General features: G+C 45.9%; 1 protein-coding gene and 1 non-coding gene across 3 annotated transcripts in view; both read right to left on the reverse strand.

The window, feature by feature from the left end:
* Window positions 1-27169, reverse strand: part of LOC126292259 (inositol-trisphosphate 3-kinase A-like) — an 847830-nt gene that overhangs the window by 681109 nt on the left and 139552 nt on the right. For both annotated transcript variants that reach the window (XM_049986159.1, XM_049986158.1), the window contains exon 2: window positions 21906-24325. In XM_049986159.1, coding sequence (XP_049842116.1) covers window positions 21906-23312 — 1407 coding nt within the window. In that variant the 5' untranslated portion in view covers window positions 23313-24325. The remainder of the gene's footprint in view (window positions 1-21905; window positions 24326-27169) is intronic.
* On the reverse strand, window positions 19573-19647 carry Trnas-cga (transfer RNA serine (anticodon CGA)). The gene has a single exon. It is a non-coding gene; the product is annotated as a tRNA-Ser (tRNA).

Below are 27169 nucleotides of genomic sequence, written 5' to 3' on the forward strand. Positions count from 1 at the left end.
CTGACAGAAATCCACGTCGCTTTCATTTGATTGCAGGTCGCAGATGATTTTTTAGGAGATATGTATATGATTCACTGGTGACAGTGGTCCCTCTAGGCATGTAATGCTCCCAAATGACGCCTTTTTCGTCCAAATAGAGTATCAGCATAACTTTCCCTCCTGATGGTTCTGTTAGAAACTTCTTTCGTTTTGGTGATGAGGAATGGCGCCATTCCTTGTCGCTCTCTTCGTTTCCGGTTGGTGGAAGTGAACTCAGGTTTTGTCCCCAGTAACGATTCTTACAAGGAAGGCATCACATTCTCGTTCAAAGCGCCGAAGAAGTTCTTCACAAGCATCAACACGTCGTTCTCTCATTTCAGAAGTTAGCTGCCGTGGCACCCATCTTGCAGACACTTCGTGAAACTGGAGCATATCATGCACAATGTGGTGTGCTGACCCATGACTAATCTGTAAACATGCTGCAATGTCATTCAGTGTCACTTCGCGGTTTTCCTTCACTATGGCTGCTAAAATGTTCTGTAGAGTCATAGCTCATTGTGCCTGACCTGGACGAGGAGCATCTTCCACTGAAGTCACACCATTTGCGAACTTCCTAATCCATTCGTAGACTTACTGTTGTGACAAACATGCATCACCGTACTGAACCTTCATTCGTCGATGAACTTCAATAGGTTCCACACCTACACTACGCAAAAACCGAATAACAGAACGCTGTAGTTCCCTGGTGCAAGTCGCAAGTGGGGCGGCCATCTTTATACTGATACTGCGACGGTATGTGTGCATTTGCACTCTGCTGCCATCTACAGGCCATTCTACACGTTGTTTGTAGCACGCTTACCAACTTACAGGATACGGCGCGAAATTTCGATTTGTTATTAAAAATTTAAAATTTTTATTTGACTCACCCTCGTACAAAAGAAGACCTTATGATTTTATCCACAGATCTTCTGTGATGAAGGTACGAAGGAAATTCGATCTCCACCCCAAATTAATAAAACCTTAAAACTTTGCTCTAATAAACATGAAATCGAAAATAAAGTTCAGGGGAGAAATATCTGAGCCATTTACGACTAAAATAGGGTTAAGACAGGGAGATGATTTATTGCCATTACTCTTCAACTGCGCACTCGAGTATGTAGTGGAATGGTACAAGGAAAATCCTAAAAACATAAGAATCGGAACCAAGAAAGATGAAATAAACTGAAATTACTTGGGATTCGCGCATAACTTGGCGTTACTAGCTAATAGCAGTCAAGAAGCTATAAATCTAATAACAAGCCTACAAAATATAACACAAAAGATAAGACTCCAGATATCATTAGAAAAGACTGAGGTAATGTTAGCACATCCACTAGTAATCAATCAAATAACAGTAAATAACACGAAAGTAAAAATAGTGAATACCTGGGAGAAATTTTAACATACAACTTGGACGGGAAACCTGCATGGCCAGTAAGAACTAACAAAATGATAAAAGCTCAAAAATTAACATGGTCTACATATAATGAAATTGTCTGTCAATCAAAACTAAATTAAAACATTACAAGGCGGTGATTCAAATAGAGGTGACATACGGCGTGTAACTCTTTTCAAGTTCACCCAGAAATACAGAATCGACAAAATCCGGAAAGTAGAGAGAACAATAGGTAGAACATGCATAAATAAGAAATATCAAACACATCGTGGAGGACGCCACATGAAGTGGTGTACACTGAACTGGAGCCCGTTACAGGTGCTATCTGGAAACAAATGATCTCTTTTTTGGTCACATTATGCAGACTGTAGAATCCAGATTACCAATAAAAATCATAGAGAAACTTAGCAACGTGAAACAAAAAGTAGAGTGAGTAAAAGGAATCAGGTAGGATATGAAAGAGCTGAAATTAATCCTGGGCGATTTGCAAAAGGAAATTAAAAAAACTGAAAAACATAAAAATAAGATATAAACCAAAAATAGACAAACGACAAACAATAAAAAGGATGTTTACAGATGAGGAACCACAACAAAGATCAGAAGGAATGAAAAATTACTGGGCAATACGGTAAGAAAAACTATTGAAGAAGATGACCGAAAATGATTGACTGATGCGGTCGAATGAGGCTGAAAAAGCAGATGAAGAAAAAACAATGGCTCACAGCATTATTACAAAAAAACGTGGGATGGTGTAATGAACAGGTCTGTGTAAAACGAGGAAGCCTTGGAATCGAATGCAGATCAGACTGAACAGTAAGCATTAGCAGATATACAAAGAACCGGAAGTCAGTAGCAAGTGACTGTAAATATCGAACTGATAAAATATGCTTCAGTAGGATTTAAAAACAGGTTTTTTTTTAGATTTCTGAATCTCTGCTGGATGAAGAAGGACACATCAAAATATTCGACTACATCGCTTGTAAAACCAATATTCCGGAACGGAGGCAGGTCAAACGCTGAAAATTATAGAGATACGTCGTTACTGACCTTAGCGTCTAAGATGTATACTAGAATAGTAACCGAAAGGCTAAAGCCCATAATGGAGTGCTTTCTGTCACATGAACAAAATGAAATTCGCAGAAGGAAGAACACAGTATAAAGAAACACAAAGAATACAATAAAGAAATATACGTTCCCCGCTTACATTACGTAAAGAATCTTGATAAACTAAACAGAGAATTGAAAAGGGCATTAGCCGACCTTTGTGGCCGAGCGGTTCTTGGCACTCTAGTCCGGAACCGCGCTGCTGCTACGGTCGCATGTTCGAATCCTGCCTCGGGCATGGATGTGTGTGATGTCCTTAGGTTAGTTAGGTTTAAGTAGTCCTAAGTTCTAGGTGACTGATGACCTCAGATGTTAAGTCCCATAGTGATCAGAGCTCTTTGAACCATTTGAATAAGGGCAATATTAAGAAGATGCGACATATCAACATATCTTACACTAGCAAGGAGGAGATTTATGATGGCACAGGAACAAAAATACTTCGGAGGAGTGGTGAAAGAACAGAAGATACTAATTTAACAATTCGACAAGCTTATAGTCTTATGCCATTTTTATTTACATTTGAGAAATTGTACGCCTATGGAACATGAAACTACAGAATTACACATACGAATTCAACCAACATGATTATAAGGGTATTTCACAATACATGTTACACACTTCTAGATGTTGTAGAGGGGACTTAGTGGATCAGGTTTTGCACAGGAATCCATGTGCACAAACGTCATCCAAAGAAGGTAGAGAGCGCCTAAGTTACAGGCGTCGGCGACTGTAAACATATGTATACAGAGTGTGATTCCGTGATGATGTTACAAACTTTGTAGGATGATGGAGAAGGGTAAATGTACCAATGTAAATAAGGGTCTCTCTATTGGGAACGAACAAGTCGAAAGTTATAAGCGAAAACCGTTCTGATACCTCTGACAGCGAAATACATGTACCAGTAACTGTTGTTGCTAAGATTTTAAAATAGGCAACTTTTGGAGGTCCTTATGTGTACAAAATCAAGGAAAAAACGTCCAATAAACATGGATTCTAAAACGCATACTTTAAGAGCTATGACCACTTGTTCATCTTCGCTACTGTGAAACACATCTCCTGTGTTGAACAAGTGTTCACAGCACTTAAGGAAAGCATTTTAGAGCTCATGGTTACTGAATATTTTTTCCTTCGTTTGGTCCATACTATCACCTATGAAAGTTGTCTAACCTACAATCTTAGCAACAACAGTACCAGTACATGTATCCACCGTAAGAGTTATGAGACCGGTTTTCGCCTGTGACTTTCGACTCACTCGTTTCCGGTACAGGAACCCTTACCTCAAACTTACATTAATCCCTCTCCATCATCCTAGAAAGTTTGTAACATCATCATGCAATCACCCCCTATATACATACATTTATAGGCACCGGCGCCTATAACTTTGACATTCTGCAGCGTCGCTGGATGACGTTCCCGGACATGGGTTCCCATGAAAAAGCGCATCTATTAACTACCCTCTACAACCTCTAGAAGTGTGTTCTCAATCAGTAGCATTAATGCGGTGAAGTTTACAGGTTCCTCACACAGTACACCCACTACACACATATGTTGTGCTTTGTCCCGTACATCGCTGTTGATAAAAGTGAGACATATAGATAACAAATGCTAAATATCTCAAGCAAATGTCTCCCATAAATTTCAGGTAGTACCTACCGTAGTCCAGAAATTGCTTCATTACTCGCTTGGGTACAGATAAATGAATTAATTGCCAGCACCACACAGCAGTTACTACATAAGGGCTACTTTAGTGCTATAGTTTATTATTATTATTAGAGTGGTAAAAATGTAATTGTCTTGTGACTAGGGCCTCCCGTCGAGTAGACCGTTCGCCGGATGCAAGTCTTTCGATTTCAAGCCACTTCGGCGACTTGCGCGTCGATGGGGATCAAATGATGAGGATTAGAACAACACAATACACAGTCCCTGAGCGGAGAAAATCTCCGACCCAGCCGGGAATCGAACACGGGCCGTTACGACTGACATTCTGCCGCGCTTTTTTTTGTGTTTTGTTCGTTGTTGATCGTTGTGTTTGGTCGGTGCGGACGTAACATGACATTCGTTCATGTTCGTTTGTTGATCCTTCCACTCACTTTTTTTATTACAGAGGCCAACCAGTTGTTTGACCGACCACGCGGAGCTATCCTGCCGGCGACCACTCAGTTACCGTGGTCAGACATTAGAGTCGTTAGATACAAAGCGTTAACTAACTGAAGTCATCCAGCCTGTGGCACATCAGGAGTTCAAATGGCTCTGAGCACTATGGGACTTAACATCTCTGGTCATCAGTCCTCTAGAACTTAGAACTGCTTAAAGCTAACTAACCTAAGGACATCACACACATCCATGCCCGAGGCAGGATTCGAACCAGCGACCGTAGCAGTCGCGTGGTTCCTGACTGCGCGCTCAGAAGTAAGGAGTGCAGCACTCAAGTGAATTGCGAGCGATAAGTATAGTGGAAACATCTGAAATTGTTTGAGTTTCAATCGGGTTGCAGTATTCGGGTCAAGCAAGTGCGGTAATGGAGACCAGTAATGCAGGGGAAGCATGTTTTGTAACAAGTGTCTGCCCTCACTGTGCATAGTTAGCTTTCTTTGCTGAGAAGAAGTTGTGGGTAGCACTTGGAACGCACCACGAATTACCTCGTCGTTCATTCTGACACACATACACACGAGCACAAACTAAATATCATTCATCTTTCATCATTTTAAAAACGAAAGTGTTCCAAGAAACATTTTTTATTTACATTTTAGTTAGGTGCTATAGCTGATAATAATATGGGGGAGGGGCAGCAGACGGCAGGGGGAAGGGTACTAGATACTGTCTGACTGCACTCAGGGGTAATGGTCTAAGAAAGGTTGAGAACCACTGCTGCGGAGCGAGGCCAAGGCACGGATGTACACTACTGGCCATTAAAATTGCTACACCGAGAAGAAATGCAGATGATAAACGGGTATTAATTGGACAAATATATTATACAAGAACTGACATGTGATTACATTTCCACGCAATCTGGGTGCATCGATCCTGAGAAATCAGTACCCAGAACAACCACCTCTGGCCGTTCAAAATGGTTCAAATGACTCTGAGCACTATCCGACTTAACTTCTGAGGTCATCAGCCGCCTAGAACTAATTAAACCTGCCTAACCTAAGGACATCACACACATCCATGCCCGGGGCAGTATTCGAACCTGCGACCGGAGCGGTCGCTCGGTTCTAGACTGTAGCGCGTAGAACCGCTCGGCCACTTCGGCCGGGCCTCTGTCCGTAATAACGGCCTTTATACACCTGGACACTGTGTCATGCAGAGTTTGGATGACGTGTACAGGTACAGCTGCCCATGCAGCTTCAACACGATACCACAGTTCATCAAGAGTAGTGACTGGCGTATAGTGACGAGCCAGTTGCTCGGACACCATTGACCAGACGTTTTCAATTGGTGAGAGAACTAGAGAATGTGCTGGCCAGGGCAGTAGTCGAACATTTTCTGTATCCCGAAAGGCCCGTACAGGACCTGCAACACTCGGTCGTTCATTATCCTGCTGAAACGTAGGGTTTCTCAGGGATCGAATTAAGGGTAGAGCCACGGGTCGTAACACATCTGAAATGTAACGTCCACTGTTCAAAGTGCCGTCAGTGCGAACAAGAGGTGACCGAGACGTGTAACAAACTTCACCACATACCATAAGGGCAGGTGATACGCCAGTATGGCGATGTCGAATACACGCTTCCAATGTCCGTTCACCGCGGTGTCGAACACGGATGCGACCATCATGATGTTGTAAACAGAACCTGGATTCGTCTAAAAAAATGACGTTTTGCCATTCGTGCAGCCAGGTTCGTCGTTGAGTACACCATCGCAGGCGCTCCTGTCTGTGATGTAGCGTCAAGGGTAGCCGCAGCCACGGTCTCCGAGCTGATAGCCCATGCTGCTGCCAATTTCGTCGAAGTGTTCGTGCAGATAGTTGCTGTCTTACAAACTTCCCCATGTGTTGACTGAGGGATCGAGACGTGGCTGCACGATCCGTTACAGCCATGCGGATAAGATGCCTGTCATCAATGCTAGTGACACGAGGCCGTTGGGATCCAGCACGGCGTTCCGTATTACCCTCCTGAACCCACCGATTCCATATTCTGCTAACAGTCATTGGATCTCGAACTACGCGAGCAGCTATGTCGCGATACGATAAACAGCAGTCGCGATAGGCTACAATCCGACCTTCATCAAAGTCGGAAACGTGATGGTACTCATTTCTCCTCTTTACACGAGGCATCACAAGAACGTTTCACAGGCAACGCCGGTCAACTGCTGTTTGTGTATGAGAAATCATTTGGAAACTCTCCTCATGTCAGCACGTTGCAGGTGTCGCCACCGGCTCCAATCTTGTGCGAATGCTCTGAAAAGCTAATCATTTGCATATCACAGCATCTTTCTTCCTGTCGGTTAAATTCCGCGTCTGTAGCACGTCATCTTCGTGGTGTAGCAATTTTAATGGCCAGTAGTGTAGAAGTCAGATTTGAATGGATATAGGTTGCAGGATTTTGGAGAGGAATAGGCTCGCACAGGATAGATTGGCGTGGAGAGCTGCGTCACACCGGTCTTCCGGTCCAAAGACGCCGGCGACAAAACGCCCTCCGGAGAAGGAACGGGCCGTCAGTGGATGTGCGTCAGCGGTGCCCCGAACGGAGCGGCGGTCTGCCTCACATGTCGTCCGCTCGCTGCACGTCCCTCCCATTCAGCGACCGGTTGACCACAGGACGTCCGGTTGAAGGGCTGGCGTGTGTCAAATGGGGGTGATGTACTCACGAATTTGCCGGCCGCGGTGGTCTCGCGGTTCTAGGCGCGCAGTCCGGAACCGCGCGACTGCTACGGTCGCAGGGTCGAATCCTGCCTCGGGCATGGATGTGTGTGATGTCCTTAGGTTAGTTAGGTTTAAGTAGTTCTAAGTTTTAGGGGACTGATGACCACAGATGTTAAGTCCCATAGTGCTCAGAGCCATTTGAACCATTTTGAACCCTTTAGCAGGCAGTTTGCCGACGCCCTGTTCGCGAGTTTTCGGTTTCGACGCGAGTAACGACAGACGGACAGGGATGGCCAAACACGGTGACAGGATGAGGACGAAGCCACGGCCCCTGCATCCGCCACCGCACACACGCTCCTCGATACAGCCCGCGGGCCGCCAGTGTGACGTCAGTAGATGTGCGTCATTGTTGCCGAACGTGGAGCACCGGTTGGCGTCATTCGTTCCATTAGGACTGGCGTTACGGCGTTCTCACTTCCTGACGGCGATGTCTCAGCTATGGAGGGTGCGGCTGTGTGCGTCCGTAAAGAGTTCAACAGCCCGGCAGTTATGTTTCCTCATGATAAGCAGTGGACGTTTCTAGCATCACAGGGATTCGTGGTACGTTACCTCTTCCTTCTGTTGTGCGTAATAGGTTTTCGAAACAATATTAGAAATAGTCCAGTTTTGGTCATCGTACACTATGTGATCCAAAATATCCGGACACCCCCCAAAATAAAAGTTTTTCAGATTAGGTGCATTGGGCTGCCACCTACTGCCACGTACTCCATATCAGCGACCTCAGTAGTCATTAGACATCGTGAGAGAGCAGAATGGCCGGCCGGTGGGGCCGAGCGGTTCTAGGCGCTTCAGTCTGGAACTGTGCGACTGCTACGGTCGCAGGTTCGAATCCTATCTCGAGCATGGATGTTTGTGATGTCCTTAGGTTAGTTAGGTATAAGTAGTTCCAAGTTCTAGGGGACTGATGACCTCAGATGTTAAGTCCCATGGTGCTCAGAGCCATTTGAACCAAGAGCAGAATGGGGCGCTCCGCGGAACTCACGAACTTCGAACGTGGTCAGGTGATTGGGTGCAATCTCCGTCATATGTCCGTACGCGAGATTTCCACACTCCTAAACACCGCTAGGTCCACTGTTTCCGATGTGACAGTAAAGTGGAAACGTGAAGGGACACGTACAGCACAAAAGCGTACAGGCCGGCCCCGTCTGTTGACTGATAAGGACAGGCGACGGTTGAAGAGGGTCGTAATGTGTAACAGGCAGACATCTATCCAGACCATCACACAGTAATTCCAAACTGCACCGGGATCCACTGCAAGAAGTATGACAGTTAGGTGGAGGTGAGAAAATTTGGATTTCATGGTCGAGCGGCTGCTCGTAAGCCACACATAACGCCGGTAAATGCCAAACGACGCCTCGCTTGGTGTAAGGAGCGTAAACATTGGACGACTGAACAGTGGAAAAACGAAGTGTGGAGTGACGAATCACGGTGCAGAATGTGGCCATCCTATGGCAGGGTGTGGGTATGGCTAATGCCCGGTGAACGTCATCTGCCAACGTGTGTAGTGCCAACAGTAAAAGAGTCTTTCATGCAGGGGGCTTGAACCTCTTGTTGTTTTGCGTAGCACTCTCACAGTACCAGGCCTACATTAATGCTTTAAGCACCTACCTGCTTCGCACTGTTGAAGAGCAATTCGGAGATGGCGGTGGCATCTTACAAGTCGATCGAGCACCTGTTCATAATGCACGGCCTGTGGCGGAGTGGTTACACGACAACCTCACTGTAATAGGATGGCCTGCACAGAGTCGACTCCGTGCCAGGATTCACCGACCTACAACGATACCTCTCCTCAGTGCAGCACTCCGTGAAGAATGGACTGTCATTTCCCAAAGAAGCCTTCCAGCTGTGGCCGAGCGGTTCTAGACGCTTCGGTCTGGAACCGTGCTGCTGCTACCGTCGCAGATTCGAATCCTGCCTCAGGCGTGGTTGTGTGTGATGTCCTTAAGTTATTTAGGTTTAATTAGTTCTAAGTCTAGGGGACTGATGACATCAGATGTTAAGTCACATAATGCTTAGAGCCATTTTTTGTTCCTCTGATAATCCGACCTTTCGTGAGTTACTTCTGGTCCCGTAACGACAGTTTGGCGAGATTCTAGTGTATTATGATACAAAAAAAAGGTTTACGCTACAATATCTTGCTCCTGCCAGTTCTTTCGGAGAATTGAAGTTTACTAGTGCCGTTAAAATTTCACCTCAAAGTGCTGCGCCTTATCTGTAGAAACATGTTATGCAGGGTGTCCGTAAAGTCCCTTTACAACTTCAAAATTTTATTACAATGGCACTTGTTGAAATATTCTAACAAAATTTCTTTGATTGTAATTACTGTTTACTAAAGTTGTTATATGTACTAAAATTTTGTGTTTCAGATACTCTGTTGATGGAAGGAACTGAACCTCTATACAGTGGCAACTCATCAAGAGAAGACACAATGTGTTTCCTCATTTATTGAGACAAAATTGGATGTTCATGCTCAACGAAACTTCACAACGAAGTATGGAAGAGATCCACCTAACGCCTTTACGAGGACGAAACATTCCTCAAGCGAATTTGTTTCAGTGACGAGGCAACTTCTCATGTTTCTGGGACATTAAACAGACACAGTGTGAGAATCTGGGGATCTGAACACCCCGCATGTGTCTAGGGAGTTTCACCGGGATAGTCAAAAAGTGGATGTGAGTTGTGGAATCATGTGCAACGGAATAATTGGTCCATTTTTCTTCAACGAGTCAACAGTTACTGCATATGTTTGCCTCGACCTTCTGATCGAATACGTAGCATCGCAATTGATTGACTTACAACCAACTGTCATTTTACTGCAAGATGGTACACCACCACATTTGGGACTGCATGTTCGTCGGTTCCTCAATGAGACATTTCCAGGGAGGCGTTAATTGGGAGGGATGGACCACCGCGTTCGCCAGATATCACTCCCTTGCACTTTTTTATGGGCGTATATAAAAGAAATTGTGTATTAAACAAAGATAGGGACATTGCTGACTTGAAGCAAAGGATTCGTAATGCCATTGCCACCAATGATGACGCTATGCTACAGCGAACACGGCAAGAAATCGGGTACCGTCTTGATGTGCTTCGTGCAACTAAAGGCGCCCACACAGAGGTCTATTAAATACTGTCAAAAAATCTTCTATAAACAATGATTACAATAAAAGAAATGTTGTTAAAATATTTCAGCAGCTGCCGTTGTAATAAAATTTTGAAATTGTAAAGGGCCTTTATGGACAGCCTGTACAATAAAGCAAACACACAAACACACACAAACACACACACACACACACAGAGAGAGAGAATTCTATGTAGTAGAGCATCTGTACTGTGGAACATGCGCCTTAGCAGCCGGCTTTTGTCTCCCAACACGGAACAAAAGAACAGACTTTCCTTCCAACGCACAGGCAACACATGTCCGTATATGACGATACCGGAGGCGCCATTGACGTCATAGCCGGCATCTAGACTACATAAAGGCGGTCTAACAGCCCGCCAGCAGTCACTGCACTTGACAATTCCCAGGGAGTAGTTACTGGTCGAGAGCTCGTAGCACTGCAGCCCGTTGACGCGGCTGCAAGTCCGAGACCATTTTATTTACTGTTACCTGCATTGTTGCAGGGAGACCAATTTTTGCGAGAATATTGAAGTGGCATTTAAAGGGCGATTCCTTGATGTTGCAAACTTTCAGAGACGATGCAGAAGGGTATCAGTCTGAGATAAGGGACGCTCTCCTGGAAACGAACGAGTCGAAATTTACAAGTCAAATGGCTCTAAGCACTGTGGGACTTAACTTCTGAGGTCATCAGTCCACTAGAACTTAGAACTACTTAAACCTAACTAACCTAAGGACACCACACACATCCATGCCCGAGGCAGGATTCGAACCTGCGACCGTAACAACAGCGCGGTTCCGGACTGTAGCGCCTAGAAACGCTCGGCCACCGCGGCCGACGAAAATTTACAAGCGAAAATCGTTCTGATACCTGTAGCATGAAAGGGAAGCAGCGGTTGGAAAGGGAGTGAGACTGGGTTGTAGCCTGTCCCCGATGTTATTCAATCTGTATATTGAGCAAGCAGTAAAGGAAACAAAAGAAAAATTCGGAGTAGGCATTAAAGTCCAAGGAGAAGAACTAAAAATGTTGAGGTTCGCCGATGACATTGTAATTCTGTCAGAGACAGCAAAGGACCTGGAAGAGCAGTTGGAAGGAAAGGACAGTGTCTTGAAAGGAGGATATAAGATGAACATCAACAAAAGCAAAACGAGGATAATGGAATGTAGTCGAGTTAACTCGGGTGATGTTGAGGGAATTAGATTAGGAAATGAGACACTTAAAGTAGTAAATGAGATTTGCTATTTGGGGAGCAAAATAACTGCCGATGTTCATGGTAGAGAGGATATTAAATGTAGACTGGCAATGGCAAGGAAATCGTTTCTGAAGAAGAGAAATTTGTTAACATCGAGTATAGATTTATATGTCAGGAAGTCGTATCTGAAAGTATTTGTATGGAGAGTAGCCATGTATGGAAGTGAAACATGGACCATAAATAGTTTGGACAGGAAGAGAACAGAAGCTTTCGAAATCTGGTGCTACAGAAGAGTGCTGAAGATTAGGTGGGTAGATCACGTAACTAATGAGGAAGTATTGATTAGAATTGGGGGGAAGAGGAGTTTGTGGCACAACTTGACAAGAAGAAGGGACCGGTTGGTAGGACATGTTCTGAGGCGTCAAGGAAGCACACATTTAGCATTGGAGGGCAGCGTGGAGGGTAAAAATCGTAGAGGGAGACCAAGAGTTGAATACACTAAGCACATTCAGAAGGATGTAGGATGCAGTAAGTACTTGGAGATGAGGAAGCTTGCACAGGATAGGGTAGCATGGAGAGCTGCATCAAACCAGTCTCAGGACTGAAGACCACAACAACAACATCACCCCATTTGACGGTATCGGGTACAGCCACTGCGCTGGCGTGTGTTTAGCAGCTGCGTGCGTGGCGGGGCGTCGGCCCCGCTGCGGAGATAATAGACATGTTTAGCACTGCCGGTCCGGCAGACAGGCGTGTGAGGCGTGCGACACGGGACGGCCGACAGCCAGCCAGTTAGCGCGCCTTCCTGCCACGCTCGGTTCCCGCCGGCTGCTGACGTCACGACGCATCCGCAAGCGGCGTTCCGCCCTGTTTGGAAGCGACGCGCCGGCCTGGGACCCTGCCCGGCCGCCAGTATCACCAACACCGACTCGGAGGAAGGCCTCGGCGCTTGTTCGTGACGTCACGTCAGCTAGGCTCGGCGAACGCCGGGTCTGTTGCAGGCATACTCATAATGGTGGTGTCTCCCTCTCTGACACAGGAAAATGTGAAACTATTGGCGGTAGTTGACCAGCAGACACTGTTCTGAGAGATTTCTGCAATCAATTAATTGTGCGATTCATTACACTTCTTAACAAATAGTGTACTTCTGAAATTAAATTTCCACGTGTTTTAAGGATTGACATACAAAAAAACAACTTCATGGTCCAGCTGCAACAGAATTCGTCCTTCTTTACCTTATTTGGAAATCTGAGGAAGTTACGTTTGTACCGGGTTGCTTGTACAAGAAACTGTGAACATATTGGTGCTCTTCTTTAGGTATATCGGTTGACTATGGGGTGAGGAGCACTGAATGTTAATGAAATATCTTGCGATTGTACACGTTGGAGGAGGGGGTGGGGAACAGAAAAAGAGGCGAAAGATTGATACTTGTTTGATCAAATAAATTTTTTTTTGTCTTATAAAGTTTCTCCTTTCAGTTTGAAGAGGGGAATATTTATCTTTTCTAATGTGCATGTTTAAAAAAGTTTGAGCTCAGCACTATTTTCGATGTTTGTTGTTGTGGTCTTCAGTCCAGAGACTGGTTTGGTGCAGCTCTCCATGCTACTCTATCTAATGCAAGCTTCTTCATCTCCCAGTACCTACTGCAACCTACATCCTTCTGAATCTGCTTAGTGTAGTCATCTCTTGGTCTCCCACGACGATTTTTACCCTCGACGCTGCCCTCCAGTACTAAATTGGTGATCCTTTGACGCCTCAGAACATGTCCTACCAACCGATCCCTTCTTCTGGTCAAGTTGTGCCACAAACTTCTTTTCTCCCCAATCCTATTCAATACTTCCTCATTAGTTATGTGATCTACCCATATAATCTTCAGCATTCTTCTGTAGCACCACATTTCGAAAGCTTCTATTCTCTTCTTGTCCAAACTATTTATCGTCCATGTTTCACTTCCATACATGGCTACACTCCATACAAATACTTTCAGAAATGACTTCCTGGCACTTAAATCTATACTCGATGTTAACAATTTTCTCTTCTTCAGAAACGCTTTCCTTGCTATCAACAGTCTACATTTTATATCCTCTCTAATTCGGCCATCATCAGTTATTTTGCTCCCCAAATAGCAAAACTCCTTTACTACTTTAAGTGTCTCATTTCCTAATCTAATTCCCTCAGCATTACCCGACTTAATTCGACTACATTCCATTATCCTCGTTTTGCTTTTGTTGATGTTCATCTTATATCCTCCTTTCAAGACACTACCCACTCCGTTCAACTGTTCTTCCACGTCATTTGCTGTCTCTGACAGAATTACGATGTCATCAGCGAACCTCAACATTTTTATTTCTTCTCCATGGATTTTAATACCTACTCCGAATTTTTCTTTTTTTTCCTTCACTGCTTGCTCAATATACAGATTGAATAAGATCGGGGAGAGACTACAACGCTGTCTCACTCCCTTCCCAACCACTGCTTCCCTTTCATGTCCCTCGACTCTTATAACTGCCATTTGGTTTCTGTACAAATTGTAAATAGCCTTTCGCTCCCTGTATTTTACCCCTGCCACCTTCAGAATTTGAAAGGGAACTACTTAAACCTAACTAACCTAAGGACATCACACACATCGATGCCCGAGGTTGGATTCGAACCTGCGACCGTAGCGGTCGCGCGGTTCCAGACTGCAGCGCCTAGAACCACTCGGCCACCCCGGCGGGCTCTTCCAGAAAGACTGAGCACTCAAATAAGGCCTATTGAATATTGTTGATATTATATGTGGGTTTTAGTGTGGGGTTTCGGTTTTGTTTTGTGGGAAACGCTGAGCTGGTCATCGTCTGCTGGAAACAGACGATGTTGCTTCTCGTCTGAAGGAGAGCACAGGACGACCAACTTAGCAACAAAGCAGCACAACAGTTTGATTCGGAATGCACCATGTGCTCTACTTCGGCCGTTTGCAAGCAGCAGACGCAGTTAGTATGTTGAATAATTATTGCACAACGTCGTGCACTGGTTATACCTCTGTCCAGAATAGTGGATGCGTATAATCGTAATGTGAATCTCACTGAGATATTTTTATGGTATGAATGAAAAGGAGATGATAGTATCATTGTCTCCCATCCCCGTTTTCTGTGTTTCTTCTTGCTGTAACTAAAGTGTTCTCTGTTACATTCTGTTGCACTCAAATAAGGCCTCAAATAAGGCCTACTACACAGTTATGTGTAATTAGGATGTGCTACCAAATGCTTAGATACAATAAATAATCTAGGTGAAAGATAAATTCTGTGGTGTTGATCTTACCTAGTTACTCCGATATCCAATTCTGAATTAATCAAGTTGCTTCATGCACGACGTGTAGTGCTATTTATCTGGCTACTTAAAGAAATTTGCATACTTGTAATTAAATTACTAAAGTAATTAAACTAATAATTTTCTAGCTCCGTTTTTTTCTAAATGGTTAGGAAAGGCATGGGCTGGTGGCTGCCCTGAATTTCTGAATTTTTATCATTATTTGTGAGAGAGAACCAACGAGAAATGCGAGATAACGTATATGGCTCGATGAGAAACGGCGTAAAGATAGTAATACGCTACAAGCTGTTAAACTGCTGGGATGATTAAATTTACTGGCAGATTAAAACTGTGTACCGGACCGACACTCGTATTTGTTAAAGTGCCTTGCGGATTATAGATGTGCAAGTAAATGTTTCAGTTGCTCCTAAACTATTGTGCCATACATCAAACGTTTTTTTTAACCAATGAAATACCAGTCCGCCACTTATTATTTAGTCCTGGTGGTATCTGACACACACAAGAGAACAAACTGGATATTCTGTGGGTGCTTCTGTCCTCACGTCAAACCTCAAGTCTGACAACAAACTGCACTGAAGCGTCAAAGAAACTCGCGTATTCAAAGACGGAGATATGCAAACAGGCAGAATATGGCGCTACGGTCGGCAACATCTATATGAGACAACAAGTCTCTGGCGCGGTTTCTACATCTGCTACTGTTGTTACAGTGATAGGTCATCAATAATTAAGTGAGTTGGAACGTGGTGTTATAGTCGGAGCACGAGAGGTGGGACACACGGCGTCTTCGAGATAGCGCTGTAGTAGGGATTTCCCCGTATCATCATTTCACTAGTGTGCCGTGAATGTCAGGATTCCGGTGAAACATCAAATCTCCGACATCGCTGCGGCCGGAAAAAGGTCCTGCGAGAACGGGAGAATCGTTCAGCGTGACAAAAGTGCAACCCTTCCGCAATTTGCTGCAGATTTCAATTCTGGGCCATCAACAAGTGTCAGCGTGCGAACCATTCAACGAAACGTCATCGATATGGTGCGACGAGTCTTGTTTCAAATTTATTATTTATTTAGCTTATGGGTAGTACAGACATACCATGAAATTAAATTACATATACATATGTACATATTGACACACAAGAAACGTAAGCTTGTCTTCACAACTGAATATACAGTCCTTCAATGCAGCGCACTGCATCTGGAGTTGCTAGCAGGAAGTCCTCTTTGGCGCCGTGATGGGCTCGAATCCTGCAATCACTGACAGGGTGGTGAACAGTCTGGTATGGAACACCCTCAGTCACAGGCTGGATCAGGCAGCTTCTTCCACTTAAAGAGAGCATCCCGGCATCGGCCATGGCAGGTACAGATTCTGTTGAGAGTAGTTGTGTGGTAGGTCGAATTCACTTTTAAATTGTATAGAGCGGATGGACGTGTAATGGGTATGCAGACAACCTCATGAATCCATGGACCCTGGATGTCAGCAGGGGACTCTTCAAGCTGGTGGAGGCTCTGTGATGGTGGTGGAGGGGGGGGGGGGGGCGTGTGCAGTTGGAGTGATATCGGACCCATGATCCGTCTAGATACGACTCTGACCGTTAAGACATACGTAAGCATCCTGTCAGGTCACCTGCATCCATTCATGTCTATTGTGTATTCTGATGGCCTTGGTCAACTCCAGCAGGACAATGCGATACCCCATACGTCCAGAACTGCTACAGAGTGGGTCCAGGAACACTGTCCTAAGTTTAAGCAGTTCCGATTTCCACCAAACTTCCCAGACGTAAACATTAATGAGCACAAAAAAAAAAAAAATGGTTCAAATAGCTCTGAGCACTATGCGACTTATCTTCTGAGGTGATCAGTCGCCTAGAACTTAGAACTACTTAAACCTAACTAACCTAAGGACATCACACACATCCATGCCCGAGGCAGGATTCGAACCTGCGACCGTAGCGGTCGCTCAGCTCCGGAGTGAAGCGCCTAGAACCGCACTGCCACTCCGGCCGGCTAATGAGCACATCTGGGATGGCTTGCAACGTCCTGTTCAGAAGAGATTTCCAGCCCTCGTACTCTTTCAGAATTATGGAGAACCCTGCAGGATCCATGGTGTCAGTTCTCTCCACAGACGTTAGACGAGTCCATACCACGTCGTGTTGCGGTACTTCTGCGTGCTCTCAGGGGTCCTACACTATATTAGGTAGGTGTACCAGTTGCTTTGGTTCTTCTGTGTATGTATACTGGGATGAATATGAAAACTAGCAAATGTCCCGCTACAGAGCCCTGATGAAGTCTCTCATTATTTGAAACGCGTCTAGTGCGAGGGCAGTCTCTCGCTGTCTCTCTTTCTAGCTACAGCTGCTCGCTCTGTCGAGAGGAACTGGGCTGTGGCACGTGATGCCCCAGGGCCGAGGGCCCAGGACTTGAGCTTGCGCCGCCAGTTAGCAAGTAGGTCGCGCTAAACGCTAAACCAGGGTCCACGGCCACTGGGACTGCTATCATTACGGACGTCGCCTCCTTACTTCGGACGCCGTCACCGCTGCCACTGGATCTGCGCTGTGGCGTGTCCCTCGTAGTGTGCCAGAACACTTCGGCGCACTACACTCAGGCGACAAAAGTCGCGGGATACCTCCTAACACAGCGGCGGATCTCCTTTCGCCCGGCGTAGCACAGCAGGTGGACGCGCCATGGACTCAACAAGTCGTTGCTAGTCCCCTGCAGAAATACTGAGTCATGCACCCTGCAGCCATCTATACTTAGGAAAGGGTTGCCGGTGCAGGATGTTGTGCACGATCTGACGCCTCGATTATGTCCCATAAATGTTCGACGGGATTCATGTCAGGCGATCTGGGTGGTCAGATAATTCGCTCCCATTGTCCACAATGGCCGGCCGGAGTGGCAGAGCGGCTCTAGGCGCTACAGTCTGGAACCACGCGACAGCTACGGTCGCAGGTTCGAATCCCGCCACGGGCGTGGATGTGTGTGATGTCCGTAGGTTCGTTAGGTTTAAGTAGTTCTAAGTTCTAGGGGGACTGATGACCTCTCAGAAGTTAAGTCGCACAGTGCTCAGGTCCATTTGAACCATTTGTCTAGAATGTTCTTTAAACAAATCGCGAACAGCTGTGCCCCGGTGACATGTGGCATTGTCATCTATGAAAATTTCGTCGTTGTTTCTGACTGTCCTCCGGCCGCTGTGGCCGAGCGGTTCTAGGCGCTTCAGTCGGGAACCACACGGCTGCTACGGTCGCAGGTTCGAATCCTGCCTCGGGCATGGACGTCTGTGATGTCCTTAGGTTAGTTACGTTTAAGTAGTTCTATGTTCTAGGGGACTGGTGACCTCAGATGTTAAGTCTCATAGTGCTCAGAGCCATTTGAACCATTTTGGGAATGTCAGTGAATGGCTCCAAATTGTCCCCAAGTACCAGAAGATGCAAGCGAAACATGGACGATAAATAGTTTGGAGAAGAAGAGAATGGAAGCTTTAGAAATGTGGTGCTACAGAAGAATGCTGAAGATTAGATGGGTAGATCACATAACTAATGAGGAAGTATTGAATCGTATTGGGGAGAAGAGAAGAATGTGGCATAACTTGACCAGAAGAAGGGATCGGTTGGTAGGACATGTTCGGAGGCATCAAGGGATCACCAATCTAGTATTGGAGGGCAGCGTGGAGGGTAAAAATCGTAGAGGGAGACCTAGAGATGAATACACTAAGCAGATTCAGAAGGATGTAGGCTGCAGTAGGTACTGGGAGATTAAGAAGCTTGCACAGGATAGAGTAGCCATGGAGAGCTGCATCAAACCAGTCTCAGGACTGAAGACCACAACAACAACCAGAAGGTAACCATTTTCAGTAACCACAATCCACACAATCACTGAGCCACCATGAGCTTGCACAGTGCATTGTTGACAACTTGCGTATATGGGTTCGTGTAGTCTGCACCGTACTCGAACCCTACCACCAGCTCTCACCAATTTGAATTGGGACTCATCTGAACAACTCCACGGTTTGCCATTTTTGTAGGCTCCAACTGATGTGGTCGCGAGCCCAGGGCATGTGCAGGCTAAACCGTGCTGTTAGGAAAGGTACTCGAGTAGGCTGTCTGCCGCCATAGCCCATTAACGCCAATTTTCTCCTTAGTCCCATCGTGCGTCCCACGTTGATTTCTGCAGTGTTGCTTGTCTGTTAGCAGTGACAACTCTACGAAAACGCCGCTTCTCTCGGCCGTTACGTGAAGGCCGTCGGTCACTTCATTGTTCGTGGTGAGATGTAGTGCCTTGACCTATGGATTTCAGACTATTGAATTGTCAAACTTATTCTGAAATGGAGTAACCCGTGCGTGTAAGTCCAACTACCTTTCCTCCTTCGAAGTCTGTTAATTCCCATCGTGTGCCCATCATCACGTCTGAAACCTTTTCACATCAATCACCTGATTACAAATGACAGCTCTGAGAACGCTCTCGCCTTTTATACTTTATGCACGCGATACGACCGCCATTGAAAATTACCGAACTATTACCAGAATGAGATTTTCACTCTGCAGCGGAGTGTGCGCTGATATGAAACTTCCTGGCAGATTAAAACTGTGTGCCCGGCCGAGACTCGAACTCGGGACCTTTGCCTTTCGCGGGCAAGTGCTCTACCAACTGAGCTACCGAAGCACGACTCACGCCCGGTACTCACAGCTTTACTCGGTCGGGCACACAGTTTTAATCTGCCAGGAAGTTTCATATCAGCGCACACTCCGCTGCAGAGTGAAAATCTCATTCTGGAAACATCCCCCAGGCTGTGGCTATGCCGTGTCTCCGCAATATCCTTTCTTTCAGGAGTGCTAGTTCTGCAAGTTTCGCAGGAGAGCTTCTGTAAAGTTTGGAAGGTAGGAGACGGATACTGGCAGAAGTAAAGCTGTGAGTACCGGGCGTGAGTCGTGCTTCGGTAGCTCAGATGGTAGAGCACTTGCCCGCAAAAGGCAAAGGTCCCGAGTTCGAGTCTCGGTTGGGCACACAGTTTTAATCTGCCAGGAAGTTTCACCGAACTATTAGTTTAATAAGCCATGGACGCAAAATACTAACACAAATTCCTTACAGAAGTCCAGGCATAATGTTGTAATGTGACAAGGCAATTCTTTTTTTCTTTTGGTCGTCAGTCTTGTGACTGGTTTGATGTGGCCTTCCACGAATTTCTCTGCTGTGGCAACCCCCTCATCTCAGAGAAGCACTTGCTGGATGTATTCAAATCCCTGTCTTCCTCTGCAGCTTTTACCCTCTATAGTTTTCTCTAGTAACGTGGAAGTCATTCCCTGATGTTTTAACAGATGTCCTGTCCTCCTGTCCTCCTAAGTGTTTTCCGCATATTTCTTTCCTCTCCGATTCTGCGCACAACCTCCTCATTCCTTACCATATCAGTCCACATAATTTTCAACATTTGTCTGTAGCACCACATCTCAGATGCTTTGATTCTCTTCTTTCTGGTTTTCCACAGTCCATGTTTCACTACCATACAGTTCTGTGCTCCAAAAGGAGATTCTCAGAAATTTCTTCCTTACATTATCCCTATGTTTGATACTAGTAGACTTCTCTCTGCCAAGAATGTCCTTTTTTCCAGTGCTAGTCTGCTTTTGATGTCCTCCTTGCTCTGTCGGTCATTGGTTATTTCATTGTCTAGATAGCTGAATTCCTTAACCTCATCTACTTCTCTCTATTCTCATTTCTGCTACTTCTCATTACTTTCGTCTTTCTTCGATTTACTCTCAATCTATATTCTGTACTCATTAGACAGTCCATTCCATTCTGCAGATCATGTAATTCTTCTTCACTTTAACTCAGCATAGGAATGTTATCAGCGAATAGTAGCACTGATACTCCATCACCATGAAGTGCTTGGATGTGTCACTGTCTGTGTCCACTGAGTGCTGTTGGCAAGTAGGGTACACTCAACCCTTGTGAGTCCAACTGAAGAGCTACTTAACTGGAAGTAGCGTCTCCAGTCATGAAAGCCAACAACGGCTGAGAGAGCAGTGTGCTGATCATATGCCCCTCCACATCTTCATTCAGTGACACCTATCAGCAGAGGGTGACAAGCTGTTGTTCCATATCTTTAGGCCTTACAAGGCCTGTTTAGTCGGAGAGAGAGAGAGAGAGAGAGAGAGAGAGAGAGAGAGAGAGAGATAATATATGTCTGAATACTTTTGCTCAGATACTATAGATTATTATGCAGCATATAATTTTTCAGTGTACTCCTCATATACCTGGTACCAGTAAGAGGCAAATCTTTATGAGCCACATATATTATATTTGAGACCAATGAATTTTGAGCAATATGTACACACATTTTGTCAAAGATACATGTGCTATACTAAAAAACTACCACACCGCAACCATGTTTATAGGACTCTATGATTCTGATCAGTGCCCCTGTCACCCTGTATCACGTAGCATCATTTGGATGCGGTCTGGAGGAGAATAGGGTCTGAACACTCCTCTGTCAGCGATTGTCGGCTTCTAGGTGCTTGGAGCTACCACTCCACTCAAACAGCTCCTCACTCGACCTCATGAGTCTGAGTAGGGCCCATTTCTATTCCTCTACCAACGAAAAGTCCGTAATGGTAAAGGGTCTTAAACCCTTAACCTTTGCATTGCAGTGACTACCAATTTACAAACGAGGACACATAATCAGTGTTACACTTCAGTATCAATAAGCAATTTCGGGTCGAGTAATGTTTATGTGAGTTATAAAGTCTTGAAATTTCATATTCGACCTGATACAGAGACTTACCATTCTTCCTGTGCACCACTCATGAGTGGAATTGGAGATGGGAGAAGTGACAACAGCACAGTTCTCCATCACACACCAAAGGTTTCTTGTGGAATATGGAGGTAACAGTGGACTCAGATTTGTGAGGGATGAAGATAGTGACTTACCTTTGTTCCCTGGGCATCGGCAGCAGTCGAATCCGTCAGCGGCGTGTCTGAATCCCACTCCGAGCTGAGGTCGTCACTGGAGGCTTCACCGTAGTCGTGTGGGCAGGGCACACCCAGCAGAGACTGCTGGTACATGGTGTAACCGGGCAGCCCACCCCCGATATAGACTGTGTTCTGCTCCTCTGTCTCCCAGGGTGGAGGCGGATCATCTGGGGGTGGCGGCTCTACAGTCGGTGGAGGGGGCGACGGTTTGGAGCGTCCACAGGTGGGGAACACATCGTCGTCCTCAGGTTCCGGGGGTGGGCGGGGTAGGCGCAGCTCACGGAGTGGTCGGAGGCCCATGCGTGGTGCCTGGCTGTTCTGGTGGCGGTGGCCGTGCCGCCGTTCTGGATGAAGTCGATGGTGACCGCTGTCAGCGCTAGCGACCGTTGAAGTGGATTCGCCGTCCACACTGTGCTTGACTGGCCGTGCCTTCACCACTTCACTGTCCACAGAAGGAGACCTGGCCCCACTGTCAGGGGTGTCGTCACTGGCCGACTGGTACCTCGGGATTCCTATAGGCCGCTGCGATCGCTGCTCGACCTGAGTCGCTGTTTCCTCCCCAGATTCTGAACTATCACCCTTCTTGAGCTGTGCAGTCTTGGCCAGTTTGTAGCGATTCAGCTGCTCCACACCGAAGACAGGAGGGTCCCTGACGGAGGCCACTGGGGAGTCGTCACTGCCTTCCACTTCGTTCCCATCTTTGCTCCTGGACGAGGCTTCCTCCTTGTCACTGGAGCTGGAACTGTCATCAGCTGACGCCATCCTGTGCTTGAGCAGCTGTTTCCTCAGCTGCTGGTGGCGGGGTAGTGACTCTTCAAAACTCTCCGTGTCACCCTCGTCGAGGTCTTCGGTATCTTCTGGAATGGCGAGGGTGATCCTCGGGGGTGACGGTGGATCGTCACTGTGTTTCTTCTCCTTGTCACTTGCCTCAGCACTGTCCATCTGACCTCCCTGAAGCTCCTCCTCACAGTCCAGTACACCAGAAACCTGTGAACTATATGAAGAATTTCCTGGAGCTTCGTGCTTTGACGATGGGTCTCCTGTGAAATCAGAAGCAACCAGGGGCTCCTTGTCCTCTCTCGCAGCACTGAGCAACATTTTCTCCTGTTCACTCTGCTCATCACAAGTCCTCTCAGTGGACTCCACATCCGTGATTGCAGCTAAAGCCTTAGTCGGTGAGACCCGCTGGTATGGGATGCAGCAGCAGCATCTGACGTCAGACTCAGCATCAGTGGCTGCCACAGTTCGTGGTTCCATGGTGTTGGCTGAAGACCCTGGCTTCACTGCCGAGTGTGGTGGGGTCATTATCACATTGTCCAACAGGATCCTCGGTTGTCGATCACGGTCTCTCAGTGATTCCTCCATGTTCACTCAACCACCTGGGGTTGGTACCCATGGCGCTTCACGTTATGTACTAATATTCATAGCACACATCCTCTCTTTTCTCTACAATTTCGAATGGCTTGTAAAAGGGTGCAGATAATCTGTATGTCTGCGGCAAACAGATTCCTGCCAAATATGATTCAAAGAAATAGCTGGCCAATTTCTTTTAATGCCTCTGCTAAACACTCTTTTCCCATTCACTAATAATTCGAATGTATGTCACTGGAGATTTCTGATAATAGCTTAAGCCACTAGTGATTCACTGGAGATTTTGATGAAACAAGAAAACTTTCAGTCATAAAAAGTGCTGTATATCACCGTACTATACAATGAAGATGGTTACAACGTGCAGTGGTATTTTCTGTTTACAATTGCAGATTCTTCTCCGCGCTATAAGATATTTATGTCTTTCAAGAACCGACGACTTGACGTTATTGGATATCTCAGTTGCCTCCCATGCTGTAGGGTGTTTCCGACGGAAGGCAGCAAGATATAATGTGGCACCTGACAGCTAGAAACAAGTCATGCACACCGCACAGATACTTCAAGACTGCTGGCAGCGACAAGCGCATCAGTTTCGCACAAGGTTGATACACACACTGAAGACGTACATGTAAACACACTTCTGTACACAAACACACTTCTACACGCCCGTCAGCAGAATGTCCAGTGCGACGCACACTGCCTCACTGGTCCGCTGGCAACGGCGCTCGGGTAGCGATGGACAGAGACGTTGTTGCAGCCAAGTCAGCGTCCAGAGATTACCTACCATCCGCGGCCAGCGTCACACCTGTGGCGCCAGTACAGCTGAGCTGGCGACGCACTGGCGCGCGGCGGTGACAGGGGGAAAGGGGTCACCCCGCCAGCAACAGGTGTTCTGCCCACGCCAATGTCACGGCTGAGCTCCTCGCCTCGCTGGCAGTCGGTTTACCGCGGTGACGTCACAGCAGTGCGGCAACAGGTTGCCGGGCGCCCCTCTGCCCGAAATCCACTCTCTGAAAACGCGCACGTGTCAACAACACACACAAGGGGCTACGCAACCGTGCTGCACGATCTATGGCCTACACCGCGCAACTACCTAAGTAAACAATGCCGACATTTTCAATGTTTCATCAGCTACATATTACAGGGTGTTACAAAAAGGTACGGCCAAACTTTCAGGAAACATTCCTCACACACAAAGAAAGAAAATGTGTTATGTGGACATGTGTCCGGAAACGCTTACTTTCCATGTTAGAGCTCATTTTATTACTTCTCTTCAAATCACATTAATCATGGAATGGAAACACACAGCAACAGAACGCACCAGAGTGACTTCAAACACTTTGTTACAGGAAATGTTCAAAATGTCCTCCGTTAGCGAGGATACATGCATCCATCCTCCGTTGGATGGAATCCCTGATGCGATGATGCAGCCCTGGAGAATGGCGTATTGTATCACAGCCGTCCACAACACATTTGGTAGTGTGGTTGCGTAGACAAGGGCTTTCTAATGGCCCCATAAATGAAAGAGGGTTTAGGTCAGGAGAGCGTGGAGAACATGGAATTGGTTCGCCTCCACCTATCCATCATCACCGAATCTGTTGTTGAGAAGCGTACGAACACTTCCACTGAAATGTGCAGGAGCTCCATCGTGCATGAACCACACGTTTTGTCGGACTTGTAAAGGCACATGTTCTAGCAGCACAGGTAGAGTATCACGTATGAAATCATGATAACGTGCTCCATTAAGCGTAGGTGGAAGAACATGGGGCCCAACCAAGACATCACCAACAATGCCTGAGCAAACGTTCACAGAAAATCTGTGTTGATGTAGTAATTGCACAATTGCGTGCGGATTCTCGTCAGCCCACACATGTTGATTGTGAAAATTTACAATATGATCACGTTGGAATGAAGCCCCATCCGTAAAGAGAACATATGAACTGAAATGAGGATTGACACATTGTTGAATTCGCAGAAGTGTACCCGTGGAGGCCAATCAGCTGCTGATAGTGCCTGCACACGCTGGACAGGATACGGAAACAACTGGTTCTCCCGTAGCACTCTCCATACAGTGACGTGGTCAACGTTACCTTGTACAGCAGCAACTTCTCTGACGTTGACATTAGGGTTACCGTCAACTGCACGAAGAATTGCCTCGTCCATTGCAGGAGTCCTCGTCGTTCTAGGTCTTCCCCAGTCACGAGTCATAGGCTGGAATGTTCTGTGCTCCCTAAGACGCCGATCAATTGCTTCGAACGTCTTCCTGTCGGGACACCTTCGTTCTGGAAATCTGTCTCGATACAAACGTACTGTGCCACGGCTATTAACCCGTGCTAATCCATACATCAAATGGGCATCTGCCAACTCCGCATTTGTAAACATTGCACTGACTGCAAATCCACGTTCGTGATGAACATAACCTGTTGATGCTACGTACTGATGTGCTTGATGCTAGTACTGTAGGGCAATGAGTCGCATATCAACACAAGCACCGAAATCAACATTACCGCCCTTCAATTGGGCCAACTGGCGGTGAATCGAGGAAGTAGAGTACGTACTGACGAAACTGAAATGAGCTCTAACATGAAAATTAAGCGCTTCCGGACACATGTCCACATAACACCTTTTCTTTATTTGTGTGTGAGGAATGTTTCCTGAAAGTTTGGCCGTACCTTTTTGTAACACCCTGTGTAAGGGTGGTCCACTGACCGTGACCGGGCCAAATATCTCACGAAATAAGCGTCAAACGAAGAAACTACAAAGAACGAAACTTGTCTAGCTTGAAGGGGGAAACCAGATGGCGCTATGGTTGTCCCGCTAGATGGCGTTGCCATATTTCAAACGACTATCAAGTGCGTTTCTTTAAGGGTGGTAGGACATCAAACGGGCCGGCTTGGAGCAGGAGAGGCACCACAGGACATTTTATGTTCTACTGTCTATTCTTTTACAAGTAAATTCATAAAACTTTGTCAGCATGACCAGGAAGGATTCAGGATTCACACTCACACCAGTGGAAGTTAAAAAACATTACAAAATAATTTTTGTTTTACATGCGAAATTTCATCATTTTTTCACTTACTATTGGCTGCATTGGTTGCTATAGGTACATTTTTCTTCACAAGTAAGAGAGATTCTTTGATGAATTTTGCACAGCATACAAACCATACTTGCAGATGTATGAAACTCTAGAATTTTCCAAATCTATTAAAAACCATGGTAATAATGGAGATAATTAACTACAAAATTTGATTTTTTTCTGAACATAAAGCATAGAACGTAACAGCTCATTTATTTTATCATAAATTAAATAGATTCTAGAGTTTCAGACACCTGTAAGTATGGTTTTGTATGCTGTGCAAGAATTCATCGAACAGTCTCTCTTACGTGTGAAGAAAAATGTACCTATAACAACAAATGCAGCCAATAGTAAGTGAAAAAATGATGAAATTTCACATGGAAAAACAAATTATTTTGTTATGTTTTTGAAGTTCCGCTGCTATGAGTGTGAATCCTGAATCCTTCTTGGTCATACTGACAAAGTTTTATGGATTTATTTGTAAAAGTATTGGCACTGGAAACTAAAATCTCCTGTGGTGCCTCTCCTGCTCCAAGTCGGCCCGTTTGACGTCCTACCCCCCTTAAACGGGAACCCCCATTTTTATTACATATTCGTGTAGTGCGTAAAGAAATATGAATGTTTTAGTTGGACTTTTTTCGCTTTGTGATAGATGGGGCTGTAATAGTCACAAATGTAGAAGTACGTAGATTCACGTAACATTCCGCTAGTGCCGACAGTATTTTTTCGTGATACATTTACCCGTGTTAAAAAGGACCGTTTACCAACTGCTGGAAAG

Source organism: Schistocerca gregaria, chromosome 9, assembly GCF_023897955.1.
Source record: "Schistocerca gregaria isolate iqSchGreg1 chromosome 9, iqSchGreg1.2, whole genome shotgun sequence".
In the NCBI taxonomy this organism is placed as follows: Eukaryota; Metazoa; Arthropoda; class Insecta; order Orthoptera; family Acrididae; genus Schistocerca; species Schistocerca gregaria.